At 41.1% G+C, this 25,929-nt stretch overlaps 1 protein-coding gene and 1 long non-coding RNA gene across 3 annotated transcripts in view; one reads left to right on the plus strand and one right to left on the minus strand.

Annotated features, from left to right (window-relative positions):
* On the plus strand, positions 1–23,098 carry enpp7 (ectonucleotide pyrophosphatase/phosphodiesterase 7). Of its 2 annotated transcripts, XM_008104343.3 has the most exons (6): positions 1–341; positions 4,098–4,243; positions 6,811–7,431; positions 12,022–12,247; positions 16,777–16,917; positions 22,977–23,098. In XM_008104343.3, the coding sequence occupies exons 1-5, from the start codon at positions 101–103 to the stop codon at positions 16,878–16,880; spliced, it is 1,338 nt and encodes a 445-aa protein (XP_008102550.2). In that variant the 5' UTR covers positions 1–100; the 3' UTR covers positions 16,881–16,917; positions 22,977–23,098. The 2 variants fall into 2 exon arrangements, with proteins under 2 accessions (XP_008102550.2, XP_016846750.2); XM_016991261.2 differs by lacking the exons at positions 16,777–16,917; positions 22,977–23,098 and having other exon boundaries at positions 12,022–13,761.
* Positions 16,935–25,929, minus strand: part of LOC134296288 (uncharacterized) — an 11,478-nt gene continuing 2,483 nt past the window's right edge. Inside the window, exon 2 of the long non-coding RNA XR_010002967.1 lies at positions 16,935–25,146. This is a non-coding gene — a long non-coding RNA (uncharacterized LOC134296288). The remainder of the gene's footprint in view (positions 25,147–25,929) is intronic.

Below are 25,929 nucleotides of genomic sequence, written 5' to 3' on the forward strand. Positions count from 1 at the left end.
TGTGGATAAGATAGAGCTGTGAACTTGGGACCCTGCTATGTACATATTATGTCAGCCACTGGGATATTTGTCCTTTTCTCTCTTGTGCTTTCTCTGAAAGATGTTTGCTCTCCTGGGCTTAGTGGCTACCTTGCTGACCCTTGGGGCTGCAGCTCCACTACAGGGAGCAAGGAGCCGCAACAAGCTCCTCCTGGTCTCTTTTGATGGTTTTCGGTGGAATTATGACCAGGATGTGGATACTCCCAATCTAGACACCATGGCCAGAGATGGGGTGAAGGCCAAGTATATTACGCCTCCCTTTGTCACCCAGACAAGCCCGATCCATTTCACTCTGCTTACAGGTAAGGACTTGGTCACCTGGAAGAGAAGAGATGGGGTGGGATGGAGCAGGGGAAGTGGAGAACTGAGAATCAGGGGCTTAAATACAACAACTGACTTCAGTTACAAAAGATCTTGAAACAATGTGAATTTGGTCAGTCAACACTTAAGTAAGTTTCATTATTCAGGGATCTATTCTAGCAGGAACTCACAATTGGACTTAGGATAGAAACAGCAATCTTCTCCTTTTAGAAGGAAGAAAATTTCCTGTTTTAGACTTTATGCACCTTTAAAAGGTAGCAAAATATATAGCAAAGACCAGTCCCTTCACCTACCCCAGCTCCTCTCGAAGTGTCTGGGAACAGTCAACTGAGGTGTCAATATTTGGCTTATCCACTTTTTATTGGCAGTGAATAATTCTGTATCTGAGAGAGCCCACCTGCTGGAATAGACCTAAGTTGGCCAGGAATTTGTCAGGCACACACATATTTACCTAGAATGAAATAGGCAAATATGGCGTTTCAGGGAGCCCTGGCCAAGACCAGTGAGGATTATGGGCAATCTGATTCTTCAAGAGGACCACATTTGCCCACTTTGATCTAGAATGTTGACACCAAATTGAAAAATGATCTGGAGCTGAAGTCCAAAACTGAATCTGATTTGCAGAGCATGGAAACCCTATCTTGGACTACAATCCCCCAGTCAGCACAGTCAGTTTTCTGCTGATTCATTTACAGCAACTTTATCTGACCTGCAATGTTTCTAACAAGATTAGGGTGGGTTGTTTTTTATGGGGGGTGTCTTTTCATGTTTTGTAAGTCTGTATTTTTGTTGTTCTTGTATCTTTGAATAAAATAGTTTTTAAAGATCAAGATGAGGTGGAGATTTCTGCCTATGCTGAAATATGCAAAGAAAAAAGCTTAAGAATTCCCAAGTATAGATTTTATTACATTGCCACACTATAGTTGTTTGGGAAAAGCAAAGGGATATTTTCAGAAGCAAGTTAATCACTTAGCATCACAGCCCAAAACTACAACTGTCCATCATGTCATGCCTAGGAAGCTCACAGTAAAAGGAACAAGTATTATCTCTCTGTCTCATATTCCCTGACTTGTTTTGGACCCCCTGGATAGACAAGAAACAGAGAATCTCTGGAGGCGGCAGGTTTTCTCAATGCTTGCTTTGCAAACTGTCTGCCACATTGTTCTCTTATATAACATACCTTTCATAAAGAAGGAGGAGATGTTGTAATTGTATATAGAGATAGCTAGATTAGACCCTATGGACTTTCCATCTTAAGTGTACTGTGCAATGTACCATGAGCCATGCTTAGTTGTGAATGATGAATATTGTAGTCCAACATATTTGGAGTGGGGCATGTAACTGAGTTGGAAAAGGCCTTCTCAATGGAGAGGGGATTCTGGTGCCAATAATATTGGTTTCTGATTGACTGCTAAATACAGTAGAGTCTCACTTATCCAACACTCGCTTATCCAACATTCTGGATTATCCAATGCATTTTTGTAGTCAATGTTTTCAATATATCATGCTAAATTCATAAATACAGTAATTACTACATAGCATTACTGCATATTGAACTACTTTTTCTGTCAAATTTGTTGTATAACATGATGTTTTGGTGCTTAATTTGTAAAATCATAACCTAATTTGATGTTTAATAGGCTTCTCCTTAATCTCTCCTTATTATCCAACATATTCGCTTATCCAATGTTCTGCCGGCCCGTTTATGTTGGATAAGTGAGACTCTACTGTACCAGTCTTTTCTACACCCATCTGAGTTTCCTAGGGCTGACTAGAATCCAGAACTGTTCCTGAGATCTCCAGGGCTGTTCTTAAATATGTGGAGATAATTGCAATCATTTGATTCAACTGATCTTTCCCTCTGAACACACTCACAACCAGTCAGTGATGCTGGATAGAGTAGAGGCTGTGGCGCAGACGGGAGAGCAATGAATCACTGACCAGGAGGTCATAAGTTCGAGGCCCGCTCGGAGCTATGTTTGTTGTTTGTATTTGTCCTATGTTTAAAAAGGCATTGAATGTTTGCCTGATGTGTGTAATGTGATCCGCCCTGAGTCCCCTTCGGGGTGAGAAGGGCGGAATATAAATGCTGTAAATAAATAAATAAATAAATAAAACTATCAACGTATAACTGAAGAATCTTTGACTCCAGGTGTTTTGGACTTCACATACCGTAGTCCCTTGCTATTGCAGATTATGGCTGGGGTTACTGGGAGCTGAAGCCCAAAACATCCGCAAAGGCAAAGATTCTCCAGCCCTGCATTAAAGCAGTAGGGTTATTTCAGGACATACTGTGTTAGACCAGTGCCCATCTTTGGTGTGTACATAGCCACTTGGTTAGTGTTAGATACTTCTAGTGGCAATAATATTGTAATCAAGGCCCAGCTCACCGTGTTCATGGCCCATTATCTAAAGCTGTCATTTCATGCCCCATTATCTGAATCCATAGCATCCTCTCCTTTGCATTGATTAGATAAATGCAAAAGTAGCCATATTTGGGGGAGGTGGAGATAGCTGGAATAATAAATAGAGGGACCAAGTGGAAATAAAAGGTGCATGATTCTAGAGATTGAAATGGGCAACAGAAACTTGAAATCTCCTTAGCCTAGGCCCAGTGCTGTCCTGTGCTGCTAAAAGCAGTATGGACCACTAGTGACAGACCTAAATGTGAATCTCGAGTGGCAGCTGAGCCACATTTCTAGGGGGTCACTTGATAATACTTCACTGGCAGAGGAGCATTCTGACTGAGCAGACTGCACATGTATAGATTGAAAGCAATTTGACACCAGTTGTCATGGGAGTTGCAAATTTATAAGATCTCTGCCAAAGTTTGCTGGTGGCTCACCAAACTATAATTCCCAGGATTCCATTGCATTGAGTGATGTCAATGCATGCTTAGCAGCCCCTCCACACCACAGGTCAAAGATGACATAAGGCCAGATGTCAGGAATGATAAAGAAGTAAAAAGGGAGGGGGGTAGGTAGCAATGTCATGGAAGTAAGATGAATGTAGAAAAAGAGCACAGAACTGAGGCTCACCTAATACATGAAGACTCCTGACCAATCAGAAAGCTGGAATCAGAAGTCAATCAGTTCCTGGGGGATGGAATGACCAACTGATAAGATATTATTGTTTCTCGGACTTTATATGTCTGGTGTCTGCGATCCAGGAGGCTTGGGCTTGTTTAGTGGTAGCGTTTGGAAGGGTCAGAGTCTATTACAACCCCATAGACAAAACTATAAAGAGAGTCCCAAAATTCAACCAGGAGCATTGATCCATAGCAAAAAAAACCCACTTCTAGCAGTTTTCATTTCCAAAAAGGAAGATCTTTCATAAAGTTAATGGGTTTTAACTATGCCTTTGAGCCACTTCACAGTCCTTTGCGTTGCAAAAAAAAAAAAATCTGTTTGCAGTCCTGATGCTGAGAATGCCCCCCCCCCCCCATGCACACATACTTTAGTCGTACTATAATGCTACTATATAGCTACTATAATGATTACATGATTGTCCAGATGGGACAGAGAAGCTTAAGGGGGATGATAGGTGACATTATCATCCCTGCTGATCATAAAAATCCTAACAATTTGACCCAGTGAACTATGGTTGTAGGCATATTGAGCGAAGAGAACTGGCCATAGTAGGAGTAACTTCCAGGATCCAACAGTTACGGCAAAAAGAAAAGAACCACCTTGACAAGCAGCTGGTTGTGCACCTCAAGTTTTACTCTCTCTTGACAGGAAGATACATTGAGAATCATGGGGTGATTCATAATATGTGGTTCAACACCAGCACCGGACAGAAGCTCGCTTATTATTCCACCCAGGGGAGGTCTGACTGGTGGGACAACGGGAGTCTCCCGATCTGGATCACAGCACAAAGGCAGGTAAGCTGTGAACAAGCCCATAGGACTTTCAGGAGTGCAGCTGAGACATAAAAAGATTCTGCTTTTGAGACATGCTTACAGGATTGAAATTCTGTTTTGTGCACAATTATTAAATCTTGGGTCAGGCTGCCTTACTTGGCAGTACTTTTCATATTGTATAACATGCTATCACATACAGGCCTACAAACCCATTAGAGAACTACTATTCACCAATACCTAATTGGCCTTTCAGTGACTCATCCAACCCTGTCAATGCATGCATGTGGGATAACTACTGGAAAAGGAAATAAGGCAGTCCCCAAATTACAAGCAAGATAGTTCCTGTAGGTTATTCTTAAATTGAATTTGTATGTAAGTCTAATCAGGTACATTTTTCAGTGTAACTCCAGCCATATATGTGTGTGTGCATGTGTAGTTTTGTATGGCATAGGGAAGTGTTAACATCCCTGTGGTGTTCATTTTACTGTCTGTGCCTCTGTTCAGAAAATTTTATCTCACTTTCTGTTCTGTAATAATTGGATTTTTGGAAAATTTGTCTTGCTATGGGAACAAGAATTGGTGAGAAAACTTCAGTGGAGACACCTTTTCCCCATGATAACTCTTCCTAGGAATTTCTCTTCCTAGGGATAAATTTCTCACACTTCCTGTTGTCTCGTCCCCATTCTTAACTATGAGCAATTTGTAAGTCGGATGTTTATAACTCAGGGATTGCCTATATGCTTTAAAATAGAACAGGGATATCCCTGACCTGGCAATCCAAGCTAGAGTTTGTCATTAGAACAAGGTGAAGAATACATAAAATATCAAGAAATAGTAGATTAGTGAGTATGTAGAAGTTAGATCTTCTCCAAGTGGAAAAGGAGCTGTTTCCTTGATTATTTTCCATAGTTTTTGCTATCTGGAATCACTGCTGAGATGTGAGTGAAAGTAGATGGAGTTAACATAATCCACATCTAGGCTATGGGTTGGCACCTCTGCTTTAAGGTGGAAAAAAGTTCTATAGCTAGATGTAAAACTTGGCATTGTAGCAAATATTATTCAACGTTCTGGAACTCAGATCCCACTTTTGAGAGGGGAAAAAGAAGCAGAATTTATATTTCTTAGAATGATGTGTAAAAATGATCTCAACAGATTAGAGAGACAGGCCAAAACTAACAAAATGAAGTTCAACAGAGACAAGTGCGAGATACTCCACTTAGGCAGAAAAAATGAACTGCAAAGATACAGAATGGGGGACACCTGGCACAACAGCAGTACGTGTGAAAAAGATCTTGGAGTCCTCGTGGACAAAAAGTTAAACATGAGCCAACAATACAATGTGGCAGCTAAAAAAGCCAATGGGATTTTGGCCGGCATCAATAGGAGTATAGTGTCTAGATCAAGGGAAGTGGTGGAGGCTTCATCTTTGGTGGCTTTTAAGCAGAGGCTGGATGGCCATCTGTCAGGGTGCTTTGAATGCGATTTTCCTGCTTCTTGGCAGGGGGTTGGACTGGATGGCCCATGAGGTCTCTCCTAACTCTATGATTCTAAGTCATGCTCCCCCTCTATTCCGCCTTGGTCAGACCACACCTGGAATACTGTGTCCAATTCTGGGCACCGCAATTGAAGTGAAATGTTAACAAGCTGGAATGTGTCCAGAGGAGGGTGACTAAAATGATCAAGGGTATGGAGAACAAGCCCTATGAGGAGTGGCTTAAAGAACTGGGCATGTTTAGCATGAAAAAGAGAAGGATGAGAGGAGACATGTATAAATATGTAAGGGGAAGTCATAGGGAGGAGGGAGCAAGCTTGTTTTCTGCTGCCCTGGAGACTAGGATGTGGGACGGCTTCAAACTACAGGAAAGGAGATTCCACCTGCACATTAAGAAGAACTTCCTAATTGTGAGAGATGTTCAGCAATGGAACTCACTGCTCTGGAGTGTGGTGGAGGCTCTGTCTTTGGAGACTTTTAAACAGAGGCTGGATGGCCATCTGTTGGGGATGGTTTGAATGCGATTTTCCTGCTTCTTGACAGGGGGTTGGACTGGATGGCCCACGAGGTCTCTTCCAACTCTAAGATTCTATGATTCTATGAGAGTAATATTGTGTAGCCCTAAGAATTAGAGAGAAAATTCCAGAAGGCACTGTTGCTGTATCCACTTTCACCACCAAATGTCATGGTACTGCCCTGCCCTGCCCTGCCCTTTTCTGCACTTGATTTGGAATCTTCACTCATACATCAGTTTGCTCTACAAAAGGGGTAGAGACAATAACAGAGATCCAGAGGGTTGCAATACCCTTCACTATTGCTATTTCAAGTGATTAGAAGTCGTATCTGCTTAGGGGTGGGGTTCTTTTTGTTTGAAGACAAAGGAACAGGTTTTCCATGTTTTTTCAAGCAGAAAATTAGAGGGGGTTTGCAGTCATTTACGACACATATAGCCCTTGGATCATATGATTCCCACCCCCTACGAGGACTAGAAAGAGAGGATGTTCAATTCTGTCCTCAAGAATTCTGTACCTCAGCATAGATATGCACTGCTGTATATTACTTTTTCAGTTTCTAGGCATGTGATTTCTCATCCTAGGGCTTGAAGACAGGGTCCCTCTTCTTCCCTGGAGGGAATGCAACCTACCAAGGTGAACAGGTCAATGTTAAGAAGGTAGAGAAATTCCTTCACAATTATGGCAATGAGACTGAGTGGACGGGGAACATTGACATGGTCATGAAGTGGTTCTCTGAGGATGACCTTGACTTTGTTGCGCTTTACTTCGGAGAGCCTGACTCCACAGGACACAAATATGGCCCAGAATCCCAGCAAAGGAAGGACATGGTCAGTCAGGTGGATCGCACAGTGGGTTACCTGAGACAGCGTATATTGGACTATGGCATGAAATCGACACTCAACCTGATCATCACCTCTGACCATGGCATGGAAACAGTCATCAAAGACAATGAAATTTACCTCCGCAATGTGAAAAACTTTTCCTTTTCAGACATTCAGTTTGAGATGCTCGATTATGGGCCACAAGGGCTACTGGTGCCAAAACCAGGGAAACTAGACCAAGTTTATGAAGCCCTGAAAACAGCTCACAGCAAACTCCATGTCTATAAGAAGGAGGAATTCCCAAAGAGATTCCACTATGCCAACCACACTCGTGTCACCCCACTGGTATTGTATGGCGACCCTGGATACGTGATCAATGGGGTATGTTGAGTTCTGTTGCCTAAATGGAAAATTCCTACTCTGTTTCTTCTCTCTGTCCCTAGAACAGCTGTTGTTTTTGTTGTTCTTCATGGGAAAGACAAGAGACTCTCTCTAGGAAGATTTCTTAAAGTAGGGGATGGGAGAGAGATCATATGGAGTGCCAGGTCAAGACATTTTGCTGCCAGAAGCAGAGCGCAAAGTGGTATTTCCCACTCATTCCTTCTCAGGATAAATGTTTAAAACATCTTCCTGCACCACTTACATGCTATGTCTTTCCTTCATTTCTCTGCTCATTGCTGTTACTACTTGAAGCACTTCCTTTTTCCCACTGCAGGACAAGGACAGCACTACTCATAAAAATTGTCCCCTTACAGCTGGGTGGGCAGTATGTCTTCCAGGTGAGGAGTGGGATCAGATTTAACCTGGAAGTTTTGTTTTAAATCATTTTTTTTTCCTTTTTTTAAGGTGGGAAAAACATTTGTGAGATGGTGGAATAAACTAAAAAAAAAACATATTAGCTAGGAGGTAAACCCACTGAACAATGTGGGACTTACTTTTGAGAAAACATAGATAGGATTCTTCTGGTGGTGGATATGTACAGTATAATGTCACTGTGGATTTCCTACTGTACCGAGAGACTAGCAAGCCATTGTAGGAGTGAGAATCCAGGCAATACCTTCCTAAATTTATATGCACTGCTTTTTTGTGTCATCGTGAGCTCTGTAGTTTTGAACTTACGAATATTTAGAAGTCTGCTAAGGAAGTTTTTTTTTTCATGTCAGGAGTGACTTGAGAAACTGCAAGTCGCTTCTGCTGTGAGAGAATTGGCCGTTTGCAAGGACATTGCCCCCACACAGGAAACAGGAGCTGACAGATGGAAGCTCACCCCACTCCCCGGATTCAAACTGCTGACCTTTTGGTCAGCAGTCCTGCTAGCACAAGAGTTTAAAGTGTGGATGCTTACTTTCTGAGAAATGCTATTTTGGCCAGTAACTATCATGTTGTGCTTACATCCTGATCCCATGTATGTATTTTCATAAGCAAGTCCTGCTTTGTTTAATAAATACCACACCCAAATAAATGCCCATGGCACTATAACCAGAAGTAAGCTCCATTGTATTCAGTCCAGAACCGGCCCGAGGTAATTTCAACTGTTAAGCAAAAATAAATTTTTGTGCGTCACGCACCCTGGCCCCACCTCTTGTGTCACACGCCCTGATCCCGCACTTGCGCAGCGTGGGAGGCGGGGTGTGGCCATGCGATGCGGGAAGCGGGGCTCCACCTCCTGTGCAGCGCACCCTGACCCCGCCTCTCACGCAGCATGGGAGGCGGGGCCAGGGCGCATGGCATGGGAGGTGGGGTGTGGCGTGGCCGCATGACGCGGGAGGCGGGGCACCGCCCAGACGTGGCCCCGCCTCCCGCACCATGAGCCCTGGCCCAGCTGGCCAGGCCGCGATGGGAAAGTCCTTCCAGGCCGTGACGAAAGCCCAGCCAGCCTGGCTGGGCCTTCGCCACGGCCTGGAAGGACTCCCACTGCAGCCTGGCCAGCTGGGCCAGGGCAGCAGGGCCAGGGCAAATGGCGCGGGAGGCGAGGCCAACTCTGGCCCCACCTCCCGCGCAGCGTGCCTTTACCCCACCTCCCGCGTCACGTGCCCTGACCCCGCCTCACGCGCTGAAGACGGGCCCAGCGTGGGGCAGAAGAAGAGGTAGGCCTTCCTGGAGAGCTCGCTCGCTGCCGAACAGGCCTTCCTGTTCAGCGGCGGGCGAGCCCATGGTCCCTGCCAGGGGGGCACCTCGATGGCGCCCCCGGGGACCGTGCACCTGAAGCGGTGGCTTCAATTGCCTCCATGTTGGGCCGGGCCTGAGTGGGACTTAAGCCCCTTCTACACTGTCCTATATCCCAGGATCTAATTCCAGATTATCTGCTTTATTGCCAGATAATCTAGGATAATCAGATGATCTGGGATCAGATCCTGGGCTATAAGACAGTGTAGAAAGAGCTTCAATCTTCAAATGTATGTTTAGGATTTCAGCCTTTCTTACAATGTTATCTAGAGAAGGAGGGATTCAGATATGATGGAAGCACCGTCCATCACTTTTGAAAGGGAAAAGTTTTTCCAACAAGGAGGACCAACAGCAAACACTGTTGTTATACCCATAGAAAGCTCCTGCTGGCAGCATATATAGACTGTAGTAAACACAGGGCTCTGAAATATGGCATATCAAAAACAAGGAAGGCAAGCTTCACACCTACCAAGTCCAAAGCCATGCTCTTCATTCAAAAGGGTCCCAGTCTGAGACCCTCTGTTACTTACAGTTGGAACTCAACTACCTAATTCCTACACACACTATTAATACAATTATTTATTTATTTATTTATTTATTGTATTCATTTGTATCCTGCCTTTTCCTGAGAATTAGATTCGAGGTGGTTAGCAACCTATTAAAAGCAATACAGTACATGCTAAAAAAAATACAAAAATCAAAATACATCTCTTTCTTTCTCTCTCTCTCTCTCTCTCTTTATATATATATATTTATTTATTTCCTTTACATGTCTTCAGATTATTCCCACATAGTATCAACATCTCAATTCTCATCTATTTGTAAAGGCCTGAAGAAACAGAAATGATTTTACTTGCCAGCAGAAGGGCAAGTACTCAGGCTGGATCTACACTGCCAGATAATCCACATTATTGACTTTGAACTGGATTATATGAGTCTACACTGTCATATAATCCAGTTCAAAACAAATAATCTCTATTTTATATGGCACTGTAGATGGGGGATTAGAAGGCCTTTTCCCTTGCTTTCACCAATGGGAACAACAACATAATCCTCCCACTTTGCCTTAATCAGCATGAGATGGCAGGACATAAGGCTTGACAGTAGACTTCCCATTCCAACCTGACTACGCATGGGGGAGAATGGATGCAGTTTAACTGCCATGGCTCAATGCTATGTAATTATGGGAGCTGTAGTTTTACTTGGGACCCTTCTACACTGCCATATAATCCAGATTATCAAATCAGATAATCCACATTATCTGCTTTGAACTGGATTATATTAGTCTACACTGCTATATAATCCAGTTCAAAGCAGGTTATCTGGATTTTATATGGCAGTGTAAATGGGGCCAAAGTCTTTAGCCTTTTCTGCCAATGAATGCTGGTTCTTCACCAGACTTTAACTCCTAGGATTTCATAGCATTGAGCCATGGCAGTTAAAGTGGTGTCAAATTGCATTCATTCTACAGCAGTGGTTTCCAACCTTGTTTTGACCAGGGCCCCCTTGACCGGGGCCCACTTTGACCAGGGCCCACTCTCCAACATTAGTACCAAAAGGATTATGAATCAGTTTTTGGTCAACTTTAGATTTGGTTTGGTTATTTGGGATGCTGACTCAGAAAATTGCATTGGATAAACCACATCAGCTCTAGTTTCTGATACAGAACATCTACCACAAAGGAATCGCCACCTGCTCTCCCACAGAAAACCTTATTTAAAAATCTAGAGCTGGTGTGATCTATCCAATGTAATGGTTAGCTTTACAGAAAGGAGTGGAAATAAAATAAAATAAAAAAGAGGAAGGAGGTTCACGGACCGGATGTTCATTCTCACCGCCCACTGCTGACCTGTGGCCCACAGGTTGAGAACCACTGTTCTACAGTGTAGATACACTCTTGGAATAGGAAGAACTTAATCTCCTTGCGGAGCCCTGATGGCGAAGTGTGTTAAAGCACTGAGCTGCTGAACTTGCAGACCGAAAGGTCCCAGGTTCAAACCCCGGGAGTGGCATGAGCGGCCGCTGTTAGCTCAAGCTCCTGCCAACCTAGCAGTTCAAAAGCATGCCAATGTGAGTAGATCAATAGGTACCGCTCCGGCGGGAAGGTAACGGCGCTCCATGCAGTCATGCCAGCCACATGACCTTGGAGGTGTCTACGGACAATGCTGGCTCTTCGGCTTAGAAATGGAGATGAGCACCAACCCCCACAGTCAGACATGACTGGACTTAACGTCAGGGGAAAACCTTTATCTTAATCTCCTTGCAGTCTGTCTCTTATTTATAGTGCCTACATGCTTCATACAATACTCCAAAGTCAAGTGAAAGAAAGATACAGATACATTTTACGGACAATTTAATGTGTGCTGTAGTACATTTTAGCTATTTTTCATGTTGAAAACAAATTTCAAATGTTGCCTAAATCCTTTAGCCTTTATATAAAGGCATTAGCCTTTATATCTGGGTGAACAGAATGTGAATGTTCTTAGGCTGTGACTCTCAGCAGCCTTAGCCAGCATGGCACTAGGTAAGAAAAGCAAGGCGCCATCATCCAGCAACATCCAGAGCGGGCCATGATTTCCCTCTCCATACTGCATGTAGTAAGCAGGAGCCTATTTTGAATGGGATTGTTTGCTTCAAAGAGTCTTACTTTTGTCCTACTATTGAGCTTTCTTTTCTGTGATTTGAATCAGTACATACAACACAGAACAATGATGAAACATATACTATATTTATGTTTTGCTGTTTACTGGAGAAGTGCCTACCAAAAGAAATAAAAATATAGTATACTCTTTCTTTCCCTTTCAGAGACTCAAATTGCAATTCAATAAGGGGGAACATGGTTTTGACAATGAAGATATGAACATGAAGACCATTTTCCGGGCTGTGGGACCAGCTTTCGAGAGGGGACTAGTAGTGGAACCATTTGAAAGTGTGAATGTTTATGCCCTCCTCTGCAAACTGCTGGAGATAGTGCCTGAGCCACATGATGGATCCTTGAATGCCACGCAGGCAATGCTGGCCAAAAGTGCAGGTCTGAGTTTGGAAAACATTCAATATTATAACAACCAACTGGTCAATGAACTGATTCAACCTGAACGGGTAAATTCTAATAAACAAGGCAATGTTGTGGGATTTCAGTTGCACATTTAGACAGCTGTTAGCCAATCAAGCCTGAAAGAGTTTATTCATTTCTTATTTTACATTCCTGGGCAAACTCTGACACACGAGGAGTACAGAATTTTGCTTCCTTTTGCTTTCTAGCTGAATTCACCAAAATTCACAAAACTAATATTTGTGAAGTGAATTTGATGGGAGATATCAGTAATTTTCTTTTCTTTTGTTTTTATCTGATTAGACCAATATGCACAACTTTCAAATATATGAGAAGATGAAATGAGCAGATTTTCCCCACACTATGGCCTTAAGGCAGTAAGGGAGTCCTTTGGCAAGCCTTTCCTCTGCCCATTGCATAGAATCATAATGTTGGAAGAGACCACAAGGTCATCCAGTCTAGTATCCTGCCATACCTGAATACATAATTAAAGCACTCTTGACAGATGGCCATCCAGCCTCTGCTTAAAAACCTCCCAAGAAGTAGAGTTCATTACATTCCCAGGCAGCATATTCCACCGTCAAACTACTCTTACTGTTAGGAAGTTCTTCTTAATGTTTAGGCAGGGGTTTTTTTTTTGGTTTTTTTTAAAGGAGTATATATTTTTCCCATTCTGCTCTCAAACACCACACACTTTGGCTCTGGCAAGTCAACACTATATATATCAATTAAATATCAAAATGCTTGGAAGTAGGAAATGGTATAAATTTTGGCTCCTGATCTCTATTAAATACTTTGAAGCCACCAGATCTTGGAAGCTAAGTGAAAGAAGGAGAAATACCAAGGAATGCAAAGGGCTGTGTCCATATGACAAAGGAAGGCAATGGCAAATCTCTTCTGAATATCCCTTGCCTGTGGGACCCCTATGAAATTAATGGGGTTGTCATGAGTTGACAAGAGCCTTGAAGGCATATACTTTACTGTTTATCAATAATGAATGAAAAACCCTAACAACACTGCCCTCCATAGTTGTTCATAAATATTGTGGGGAGACACTAAAAGTGCCTATGGCTTCTTCCTATTGGAGGAAACCATTATTCACTTGCTATGTTAATGCCATACTGATGTGCTTATGGTTATATTTTATGGTATCTTCAGCCCACTGCCAGCAAAGTCTGTGGTTGGTCTGAATATAATTCCTAATAATTCAGCTAAGCCATCACTTCTTTTCTGAGCTCTTTCTCTTCACATGTATGCACTTACCCACATACCATTGGGAAATGAGCAAGGTTGTATTACTTTCTGTCTCATGGGCTATCCCCAAATCTGCCTTGCCACCTTCATGTTTGCATGTATAGGCCACCGGATAGGTCACATCTGCTGTCTGCTGGGAAATGTCTAGTCTGGAAGATAAAAAATGTCCATGCCAAGTTGTGTGGCTTCTCTGACCTTTAGCAAAAATGGGGCTGGAGGTGGGAGGATATGTATCTGTTTCATGCTCCAAATATAGCAAGGAGTCCTCTCTCTGGCATCCCCTGACAGCCATCTAACCATGGAAAGATTTTTTTAAAAAAATTATGTCCAATTATAATATTATTATATTATTGGAATGAACTATGGGGGAAACAGCATAATTGGCTTTGAAAAGAAGTGCACACATTTGCAGATGACCTTGTCAATAGTTATTAGTTAAAACTGTCTACTGCTCAGCATTTATGCCAGACAGTCAAGGAGTGAAGGGCATGAGACAGAACCCTTCTTTATTTCCATGGTGCTTCCATGCTTCCTTTGGTATAATGGATCTCTGTGGAGTGGGCACAAAACAGCAAACACCTTCTTGCACTTTTTGTATGGATGAGGTGAACTGAAGTATAGACCAGCCATCAAAAAACCATCTCCATCCATCTGCTGTGGCACATGCTTAGAACATGTCTATTAATGCATACTATTCACCTATATGTGTGTGTTTCCCTGGACTGTACTTCTAAAAAGCCCTACACTATGGTAGTTTGTGTCACACTATACCATTACAGCACATATGGTCCACACCAGGGGTCCCCAAACTAAGACCCGTGGGCCAGATGTGGCTCTCCAAGGTCATTTACCTGGCCCCCGCCCTCAGTTTTAGACTTAGGCTCACCCAAAGTCTGAAATTACTTGAAGGCACACAACAACAACAACAACAACAACAACAACCCTAATTAATTTGACTATCTTATTGGACAGAAGCAGGCCCACACTTCCCACTGAAATCCTGATAGGTTTATGTTGGTTAAAATTGTTTTTGTTTTTAAATATTGTATTGTTCTTTCATTGTTGTTGTTGTTGTTGTTTGCACTACAAATAAGACATGTGCAGTGTGCATAGGAATTTGTTCATTTTTTTCCCCAAATGATGATTCAGCCCCTCAACAGTCTGAAGGATTGTGGACTGGCCCTCTGCTTAAAAAGTTTGAGGACCCCTGGTCCACACTGATGGCAATGGCAACATCCTATGGAGTCTGACATTGGCACTTTAGAGGGGGTTAGTACTCTTAGCCAATGAGTCCCCTGGCAGCTCTGCCAAACTGCCAATCCCAGTTTCCCACAGAAAGCAACCAGGTTATCTAAAATGGAACCATAACACCATATAGTGGAACTATGTAGTGTGAAGTCGTTGCAGGGCAGGTGTAAAATAGCAGTGGCTCTCCAGATTCTATTCTGCTTCAGCTCCAATCAGTTTTTGGGTCATCACAGACTATATTTAAAGTCAATTCCAAGTACTAGTAGAATATTAAAGCCCTCAGATACCTAAAATTTCAAAGACAATCAATGTAGAGGCCATGCAATTATGTGTGAATGAATTGGATTATTTTTCTACTATGGGCCAATTCTTAACAATATATCTTTGATTCCTGGGATTGTGCGCAAGAAGGTGTTGAACATATAAGTAATAGCAGCCAGATGAAAAGAAAACAATGTTTCTATGCTGCTAATAGTGGTACAAAAGAGGGCCTCTCCAGCAATTTTTTTTTCAATCTCATGCCTAAGATGAGATAGAATGTCTCCACCATTTTTTGGCGTCCAAGAGCACAAGAACTGGGCATATGCCCAGCATACCCCTGAGCAGAAGCTTGTTAGTGTGTGAAATTCTCCTACAAAAGCAGTTGCTTGTTATTGTCCAACATAGATGGATAAAGGTGTGAAATTGACATTATGGAGGAAGTGTTATGCCCTGGGAAGAGTATTCTTTTGTATGTTGGACCACAGGGGGAAACTGCACAGGGAAGATTTACTCTCAATGCAACTTTGCAGTAGGAACTCATGCTTTCCAATGAGACTTTTATCTTGCAAAAACTCTGCTTCAAATAGAGGAATTTGAGCAGGTGTCCAGGTAGCATCACCTTTTATTTGTAACCCCCTTGCGTTTTCCCGTGTTTCCTTCATCCTTTTTTACCAAGAAAAAACACTTGAAAAAGATAATACACAATGCTTTTTTTGGTTGGAAGCACTAGGAGCTGCCTGTTCTGAAAACACCACTTGGCAGGTTGATGGGTTTTTACTTTCAGGCTCCATGAAAAATATAGTCAGGTTGACTGAATAAAGTAGTGGTGAGATTAATGTTTAAATAGTGACATCTAGAGGCAGCTTCGAATATTGCTTTTACTCTTCCTTATGCCAAACCTATACAGACAGCTCACTCCACATTAGCTGAGGTTAGGAGCACAGTACTCCAATGAAAGTAAGAAAACAGTGAATGAGGAAATTGTTTTAATCTGAAAAAGTACGTATATATCTAGGAATATCTATCACACTCAAGGGTCTAGAGACAGGCATACATTCTAGGATGACTGGAGTAGGATGACATAAAACTACACTGGAAGACCTAGAAATTCCTAAAGAGAACATTAAAGGACCTTATCACATTAACATGGATTTGCCACACATTGTGGTGAATCCATGGGGTCTGAGCGGGAGGGCATGGAGAACCTGTCGCCTCACGCCCCACATTGCCAGATTTATCTTTGGCCCCATCCCACAAAGGGGAAGCATTCGCCTCCCAATTTCCCCCATTGTTGCAAATGCAACACGGGAGGCCTCCTGCATTTCTGCGGCAGGGTGTACACCGCTTACTCTCCCCTTTTGCCATGGAACCCTGCTGGAAGTAGATGTATGCCATGTAATGGGCAAAAGCGGAGATGAACTGACATACAGCAGGCAAATTAGTCTGTATGATAAGATCATTAGTCAAATCCATGAATCCTCAAAAGTCAAACCTGCAAATGTGGAGGGCCAACTGTACATAACTGCCTTGATATCAAAGTAATAAATGAAGTGATCTTACAAGTTGGAAAAATAATTTTCCAACCTGCAAGATTTCCAGAAAGTTCTCATTTGTGACCGGGAAGAGAAAATAAAATAATTTATGCTAGTTTCAATCAGAGGCTCCCGCCTACCTGCTTAGCATAGGGGTCTCTTGTGCAAGATAGAAAAGGAGAATATCTGACTTTACTGTTTTCTGAATTACAGGAACCAATCTGACTTCTCCGAACACTTGGAAACTAGTGTTGGTGTTGGGCTTGAGTACCTTTCTGAGACTCACAACTGGTGTTTCGGACAGTATGTTTTTGTAAGGCTTTTCACCAGCTTCCCAAGAGAGACATCAGCCAGGTATAAAGAACTAAAACTGTATTTATATAAATGGTTTATTGTGCTTCTTAAAAATCTTTTTTTAAACCTCAAGGTATCTTACAACAATGACAATATATATAAAAATTTAAGAGTAAATGTATAAAGCTCTGTATTTAGAATATAGAGCTATAGAGCTCTAAGTCAAAATCATATCATTTATTTGTCACAATAGAGCTAAGCATTACTAAACAAAACAGCCATTTTAAAAAAACTCAAGCAGGCACTATCTCCCATATATCACAAATAGGAGCTGCTAGCTCTCTGTCAATGGTAAACATCAAACTGTCAAGCAGTTTTGTATATTCTTTGGCACACGTTTAAACTGAATGCTATCAACAAATCTAGAAGACAAGATATTGGCCCATAGATTGGAACTGCTCACTATACATTCCAATATCCAAGAAAAGAGATGCCAGAGATTGCACTAATCACAGGACCATTGCATTAATCTCCCATGCAAGTAAAATGATGCCCAAAATTGTATATCAAAGACATATACCATATATGGCGAGAGAAATGTCAAATATCCAAGCTGAGTTCAGAAAAGTAAGAGGCACTAGGGACCATAAGGCAATCCTACATTAGATAACGGACTGCATCAAAAAAAAGAAGGAAACCATGCTTTATAGATTATAGTAATGTCTTTGTGTAAACCATGAGAAACTTTGCTTCACTTTTAAAAAATAGGTGTGCCAAAGCATTTAATTGCCCTGATACTTAAGCTGTACTCAGGATAAGAGGCTACTACCAGGACAGAAAATGGAGAAATGGATGATTTCCAATTGGCAAGGGGGTGAGGCAAGGCTGCATCTTATCACCCTTTCTGTTTAACTTGTACACTGAACACATCATATGTGAACCGGTAGGCATACAGTTGAACATTTAAAAAGCAAAAATAACAACTACATATTATTTACCTAATTTTAGAGAGTGAAGAAATGATTCCATATTTTCCATTCTTTGACTCAACCATTCATCAGAATGGAGACTACAGTCAATAAATCAGAAGACTGGGTCTTGGAAAAGAAGCTGTGAAAGAACTAGATAACATAGAATCATTTGAGTCCACTGCTCCATATTCTCAAGAGCAGAATGAAACATGTTTTCCCCCTTCTCAACGTGACAACCTTTCAAATATTTAAACATGACTATCATGTCTTCTCTCATCATGTTGATGCTAAACACACTCAACTTCCTAAGCATCTCCTCATAGAGCTTGTCTTTCATTTTCGTTGCTCTTTGGACATGTTCCAGCTTGTCAGTATCCTTCTTGAATCCTGAAGTGTAAAGATATCCGTATAATTGAATACCAAGGTCAAAATTGTCAGTGCCATTATATTTCCAATTTCTATGTATGGTTGTGAAAACTGCACAGTGAACAAAACTGATGGGAAGAAAATCAACTCATTTGATATGTGGTAACGTAGAAGAGTCCAATAAATACCTTGGACTGCTAAAAGCCAAGATAACTAAACTGAGGCTGTTGTACTTTAACCATACCTTAAGGAAAAATGACTCAACAGAAAAGACAAAAATGCTTGATAAGGTAGAAGGCAGTAGGAAAAGAGGAAGACTCTGTTACAAGTAGATAAACTCAATCAAGGAAAGCTCAGCCCTGAGTCTGCAAGACCTGAGCAGCAGGGCTATTGATAACAGAGTATCTTGGGGTTCATAGGTCACCATGAGTTGAAACTGACTTTATGGAAATTAACAACAGGTTCACTATAAGTCAGAGTCAGTTCAGAAAAATATAACAATAATGTGAGATTTGGTTCCAGTTCTACACCCCATAAGCACTCTTTCAAAATATCAATGCAAGTTACATTTGTGTTTGGGAAGGGAGATAATGTGCCCAAATTTTATACATTTCACAACATACTGATTAAATTGTATTTTCCAAATTTGGTTTTTGAATGCTTCTGACAGAATTGTTAACAAGACCATTTAAAAGGCAGTTTAAAAGAAACTTCAGTATATTTCTTATTTTGTAGACTCAATTCCATTCCCCTGCCTCTGCTTCCAAAGAGTTAATTGACAGGATTTCTCCTTTTAGAAGAGAACAGTTGGAGTACAGATCCAGATGCTGGCTTGAAGACAGGGATATAAAAGAAATTTGTTGAGTTCACATTTTCATAGGGACTATCCATTTTGTGCTTCCTGAGATTAGTGACAGGATAAAGTGCATATTGTCTGGAAATCCAACAGCTTCAGGCAAAAGAGAAATACATAAAAACTATGCATTTATTTGTAAAATGCACACATCAAACAAACAAAAAATCCTGTATCTGAAAAATGTGCACAACCTTAGTCAATTAAAAATGCATTAAAATTGTCAATGAGATGAAATATATGCAAAAGTAAATATTTAAAATCTGTGCAAAATGCACACTTACATTTCTATGGAAGAAGAGAGACAAAGTATTACAACTAAGTGCAGGACTGGGAAAGATAAGGATGTTAGTGGCATCGTGGGGAAAACAAGGCTGGCAGATTTCTCACAGGTCTGAGGAGGGCAACTCATGTGTGCATGTCTCTTCATATCCATGGAAGGAAACACACATTGGAACCTTCTTCCATGTGAAATGAAGCAAACAGCCTCATGTATAGAGCTTTGTTGTTGTTTGTTTTATTGTGTGTACACAAGCCAGGAAACTGCTGTTTATTGTTGATAACAGAAAGAAAAAACTGACGCTTGATCACCACATGCAATCTATATGTTTCAAAATGTATGGGTGTTTGTAATACTGCAAAATATTGCAGAGGGATGTGGGACCTCGGGCCCTGAAACTGTCTCTCCTGGGATTCCGATCTGTCTCTCATAGGGTCACTTTAGATCAAAGTCAACATGGCAGCAGTTAAAATAATAACAAACCTCCCATTGACCCAGTGTTAAGAAGTTTCCCAGCACCCCCTACCGTCTAAAAGGTCACAAGTAAGTCTCAGTTACAGGTTTTACACTAAAACAGTGATTCTCAAGCTGTGGGTCCCCAAATATTTTGGCCTTCAACACCCAAAAATCTTAACAGCTGATAAACTGGCTGGGATTTCTGGGAGTTGTAGACCAAAATACCTGGAGACCCACAAGTTGAGATCTACTGCATTGGTCTGGCAATAGAAGTTTACACTAAAGTGTGCTGCTGTGATTTGAGCATTGGTTTAAAACCTCATTTGGTAATGGAAGCCAGCAGATAACCTCAGTAAGGCATGCTCTCTCAGCCTTAGAAGAAGGCAAAGACAAATCCTGTCTGAACAAATCTTGTCAAGAAAAGTCCATTATAAGTTCACTTTAGTATTGCCATAAATTGGAATGAACTTGAAAGCACACACACAAACACATTTATTTCCCCACTAACTGAGGGGTGTAGCTATAGCAGGGCAAAATGAGGACATTGTCTCCCATAAAAATTCTGTTCCCCATTAAATTTTCCACCAGTTCTCATCACTTTCTACCACTGAAGATTTAGACATTGGACTTATCCAACATTTATTGTTTTCCATTGCCTGCCTCTTTTATTTTGAGACCTATGTTTCTAAACCCTCAACTTAAGTTTCGGGTAATTGTAATGCTAGATGTTTGCCAACTGAAAGAAAATGTCATGGCAGAAGTAGAATTCTTACTGGGGTATGTGATGTTATGGACTTTGGGGGTAATTCATTTCTTATTGTTCATGTATGCAATATATAGTAGATGCAATAAGGAAAGGATCTGTTGAGAGAGATGAGAGTACCAAATGTTGGGATTGACTGGGGATTTTTTTAAAGAAAGGTGTATATCATACCTAATTAGAGAAAGTTGAGTGAATGTTCAGGAGTTTGAGAGGTTAGGAAAATTAATCCGGGTCAGAGTTAGAATCAGAGTTAGAATATGAGTGTGTGTGCGAGAATAAGAAATGCTAGACGTGAGTCTGGGGGGCCTTCCACATAGCCAGAAAATCCCACAATATCTGCTTTGAACTGGGTTATCTGAGTCCACACTGCCATATATTCCAGTTTAAAGCAGATAATGTGGGATTTTATTCAGCTGTGTGGAAGGGGCCTAGAGTTATACCTATTGAGTATTCCTTATCTGAAATGCTTGGGACCAGAAGTGCTTTGGATTTTAGAATACCTTCTATTTCCATATATGCCATGAGCATATCTTCAAGATTGTCACAGTTGGTGGCCACAATAGTGGGATAGGAAGAGGTTTTTTCATTGGAAACAAAGATGTGACACTCTCACAGGGGGCAATAATAATAATAATAATAATAATAATAATAATAATAATAATAATAATAATAATAATAATAACAATCACTTTATTTTTATACCCCACCTCCATCTCCCCACGGGGTCTCGGGGCGGCTAACATGGGGCCAAGTCCAGATTTCCACAATAACAAAATAAAAATTCATTCACAATAAAAACATTAACATTTAACATTACACAGGTCAACATTTAACAACAATATAATGGTAAGTAAAACTGCCAGAATAAAACAATGCAACAGGTTAAGATAATAAAAAGGCTGGGCAGTAGTGCAAAAAGTGCATGATTAGAATCTAAAGAGGTAGATAAAGGTGCTGTAGTAAAAAGGAGAATTCAAGGTGGGATAAACAAGGAGAGTAATTACCAAATAAGGGCAGAAAGAACAATACATTAGGCCCAATATTATCAATGCTGAGGAGATAATTCTTATGATCAGTTGTTGAAAGCATACTGTTGGTTCAAGTTGTCTGCCTACATAATAATAGACCCACTGATTCACCTTCTTATTGTCATTATTGTCATTTCTAGTACTTACAATTACGTAACTACCTCCTCCCAATTTGACACATTCACCCTTTGGGCTAGACTTGTGTTTTATATCTGTTTTTAACGCTTTTTCCTGCAATATTGTTTTTATGATGGTTTTACTGATATTGTTGATTTATTGTTGTAAATTTATGTGTTTTGATTTGTTTTTATATTGTGATGTTGGGCAAGGCCCCATGTGAGCCGCCCGAGTCCCTACGGGGAGATGGGGCGGGATACAAGAATAAAATTATTATTATTATTATTATTATTATTATTATTATTATTATTATTATTATTATTATTATTATTCTGGAAGAGCCAGGTTTTCAGATCTTTCTTGAAGGCTGCCACGGTGGGTGCCTGCCTGATCTCCCTGAGGAGGGAGTTCCAGAGCCAAGGGGCCACCATGGAGAAGGCCCGCTCCCTCGTCCCCACAAGCCGCGCTCATTTGACTCAATACCCTCATTTGACTCCTTCCTGTAGCTACACCTATGGTGCACTAATACAATGCAAAACCAAAAATCTCTCTGAAACTGAACTGGATTCTCAGGCTAAAAGAGGTTCCCTATTTTGAAATACAAAGATTGTTTTGTCATGACTGAAAGCCAATAGTACCAATAGCAATACTTTGAGGCTGGTGAGCGTTTACCCAAGGCTTCACAGGATTATCACCCCATAATATATGCTTCCATATAGAAACCTTTCTGTTACACCTTTTTTCATGGAACCTTCACTAATTGCTGGCAATTGGGATGATGCAAAATGTTTGCTTCTTGGAAAAGGATAAACACTTCTTTCCTTTTGTTTAAGTCTGATTTGGTTGATGATTAAAAGTATTTTTATTGTGCCTTTCCTGCATGGCAGGAGGTTGGACTTGATGGCCCATGTGGCCTCTTCCAACTCTATGCTTCTATTATTCTATTTCACTATATACATACTAGATGTAGGGGAAAATTTTAAATTGAGAAGTTCCCCATTCTATCATGTTTATGAGTGTGGAAGCTGTGGACTCAAGTACCATTAAAGCATTTTCTACCTGAGGAAGAGTATAAGTTTGGAAGAAGAATTGAATCCTTAAGAGACAGTCACTGGATTAAAATGGCTTTTGATATATAGACATGAAGAGCAAACAATTTGTGCTTCACATTAGGATCCAAAAACAGTCACATAAACAAGGATAACTTGACAGGTCCCTCTTGCCAGGTTCTATGATAAGGAAGAAAAGGATAATATTTTGCTATGGCCTCTTTATCTCTTCACAGTGATAAGTGTTGCAGCACCTGGCCAGCAAAAGAAGACAATCCTAATGAGCAATGGAACCAGGAAACACCTTCCAAGCTCTCCCTTGGATCTGTAAAGAAACTGATTGTGTTCGTTCCTCATGGCAGTCACACCTGTATGAATTGAAACAACTCTAATGAGTTGCTGCCTGTCTGGATAGGAAATGCCCTCAAGCACACCAGCTCCTGGCATGCTATCAATCAAGGCACACATAGTGTGTGAAAGAATTAGGATGCAGAAAAAGCACCACTGGTATGTCTGGACCATCATTGCCCCCCACTAAGTGTTTTTTTTTCCTGCCTCAGTTTACCTCAGGGCCAGGGTGAGAAGCTGAGGTGCCAAGTTGGGTGGGAAGGACTGCAAAACTGACCAAAGAAAAGCCATGGACCCTTCATTGCTATATGCACCCATCTCTTATTTCTGCTGAAACAATTGTCCACTTTCTGAAACTGATAAAGGGAACAAGTAGATGGGCTCTGTGGAGGGCAGCACCAGGTTCATAAAGTGGCCAGTACTATCCTTCAAGGAACTGGCCAAGTATCGTGAACAGATTGCCCAGGGAAATCATCCAAGGCAGCCTGCCCACAATGCCTGGTTCAAAAAAAAAAAGAAAAAGAAAGAAATTCGCAGAACCAGGCATTTGTGTCTGCTCCGGATCCAGACCAGTCGTGTCAGAGGCCCTTCTGTTGTGGGAGAGAAAAATGGCATGTGCTGCAGCACTACTTAGGCTCCATTGGTTAAGGTAGCAACCTCATTGTGTCTAACAAATGGGTTGAGAATGTAATGCACCCCACCCACCCATATGGTAATTCCAACATCCCTCCTTTTTTGGAGCTGGGCTGCTAGAGAAAGGAGACTGGGAGCATGGTCTGAGCAAAATGAGACTCCCAATCTGCAGGATCCAAAGGCCTCTCATCCCATAGCTATATGGGGATAAACCCCAGAACAGAAGCTCCAAATATTTTTTTATTCAAATAGTAAATCTCAGGAATTGGAATCTCAGGGGAACAGAGCTGTTTTGGGAAAAAAAGTTTGTTTTCCATTCTATTTTTAAATGGCTCCCATTGGTTCAGGCTCCTTTGCATTGGCTGCTGTAGACTCTCCAGAGGACTCTTCTTTTTCCCTACCTCCTGTGTCTCTTTTGTTAGACTGGTATATTTTATGTTTTGACTTGCTGTGCTTAATGAAACCACCATATCCTACGCCCATCAGTATGACATTACCAGGCACTCCACCTCAAAGATTTTGGGTGTACAATTTCAGAGATGCTCCTGTCCTGGTAACTCTTGAAAGAAATGATTAAAGAAAAAGGGACTTGAGCAGAACTGCATTTTCTGCATTCTGCCAGAAAGTGCAACAGATCTTTTTGTATCTGAGAACACATGAAGTAAATTGCACGATTGACTCCAAACTCAGCTCAGGACCTTTCAGGTCAGTGCCCAGGAGGAATACCCATCTCATATCCCCAAGGCTGGCTCTGCTTATCTCCCACGAAAAACAGTGATCTCTGACTAATGGCTGTGAGTGAGAGTGCTAAAGCTTTGCAGCACATTGCTTTCTTCAAAGGTGATAGACATGGAAACCAATATTGTTCTTAGCCTATAATAAAGTGGCTCACTAACCATTTAAAAATGTATTTTATCTTCCTATGGTTATCATCTTGATCACCAGCAAACAGGAATGTTCCATTGTATTGTTGTGAGGATGCCATATGAAGTTTCTGCCCCCAAATTCTATACAGCAGCCTAATGAATCTTGGAAAATTCTGTATTGTTTATTTTGTAATTACGTTGTTCAAGTAGAACTTGATTGTTTACCTTCTCTTCTTGAAAAATGAATAAACCAATCCCAATCTCAGAAGAATCTCAACTCAATTTTCTCACATCTTTTAAAAAATATTCACGCAGTCGATAATAAATGTGTTTTCTTGCATGAGATAAACTCTCCAACCATCACACTGTCTCTCAGCAAGTATATATAAAAATCAATTTCATAGCTTCTGTCCCCTGGTTACACTGACACTTTGTTACAGTACCTTCAAGTGACCTAAGAAGACTATATAGTGACCAACAGACAATAGGCTGTGTATCTTCAGTGAACATATTGACCAAGTCTGTTTCTTCCCAGTTGTCTTATTCATAGAGAAAGTGGCTGAAAAGGAGAGACAGAAAGAGCAAAGAAATTAGAGAACATCCTTGGATCAAATATTTATAGAATTGCAAATAGGGAGATAGTTGAGGTATGAGAAAACCATACAATTTCTCTTGGGGGTCAAGAGGATGCAATTCCTTTCATTGGCTATCTACATCAGAAAGCAAATAGAATTTCATTGTTTAAGTGGAGAATGCACACTGTTGCAATAGGGATTGAATAAGTCCCCACACAATCCTGCCCATTTCAAAATTATTCTGACTTCATCCTTGGTGCTGCCTTTCTCCTACAGTTTTTCTCACTGACTTCCCTGGAGAGAGTAAATGTAATATGCCATGCTGACAGATATTTTCAGTACTTCGAAATAAACATCAAGGTTCTTTGCTTTTTTTAAAAGAGTTACACTTTTAGGAGGTTGTAGCCTAAAATTTTGTCATGCTTTGAACCGTCAACAGGGTCTTTGCTTGTTCTCCAACACTTGCATTTAGCTACACTTACTAGCAGTTGGGGGGCTGCTGGATTGTGCTGAAAAAATCCTGGTCCGTCTTGTGGCACTGTTCAATTCTATTGTCACAACTGTATTGTGAGCAGCCAATCCTAGTGAGACTTTCATTCTTAATTCTTGCATTTGGCCTCTTGATGAGTCAAGATTTCAATTCTATCTGTTCTACACATTCTGGTAATATATATACAGAGTAAAGAATCCACAGTAGTTGGGATTCCCCCTCCCCACAGTTAACTGCGGAGGAAGTGATCATTTTCAAAGATATGATGAACAGTCTA

The sequence above is a fragment of the Anolis carolinensis genome, chromosome 2 (genome assembly GCF_035594765.1).
Source record: "Anolis carolinensis isolate JA03-04 chromosome 2, rAnoCar3.1.pri, whole genome shotgun sequence".
NCBI classification, from domain to species: domain Eukaryota; kingdom Metazoa; phylum Chordata; class Lepidosauria; order Squamata; family Dactyloidae; genus Anolis; species Anolis carolinensis.

Coding starts and splice junctions, on each gene's coding strand:
- enpp7 (XM_016991261.2), top strand. CDS start 101: ATGTTTGCTCTCCTGGGCTTAGTGGCTACCTTGCTGACCCTTGGGGCT. Junction 342..4,097: donor CCATTTCACTCTGCTTACAG/GTAAGGACTTGG, acceptor CTCTCTTGACAG/GAAGATACATTGAGAATCAT. Junction 4,244..6,810: donor GGATCACAGCACAAAGGCAG/GTAAGCTGTGAA, acceptor TTCTCATCCTAG/GGCTTGAAGACAGGGTCCCT.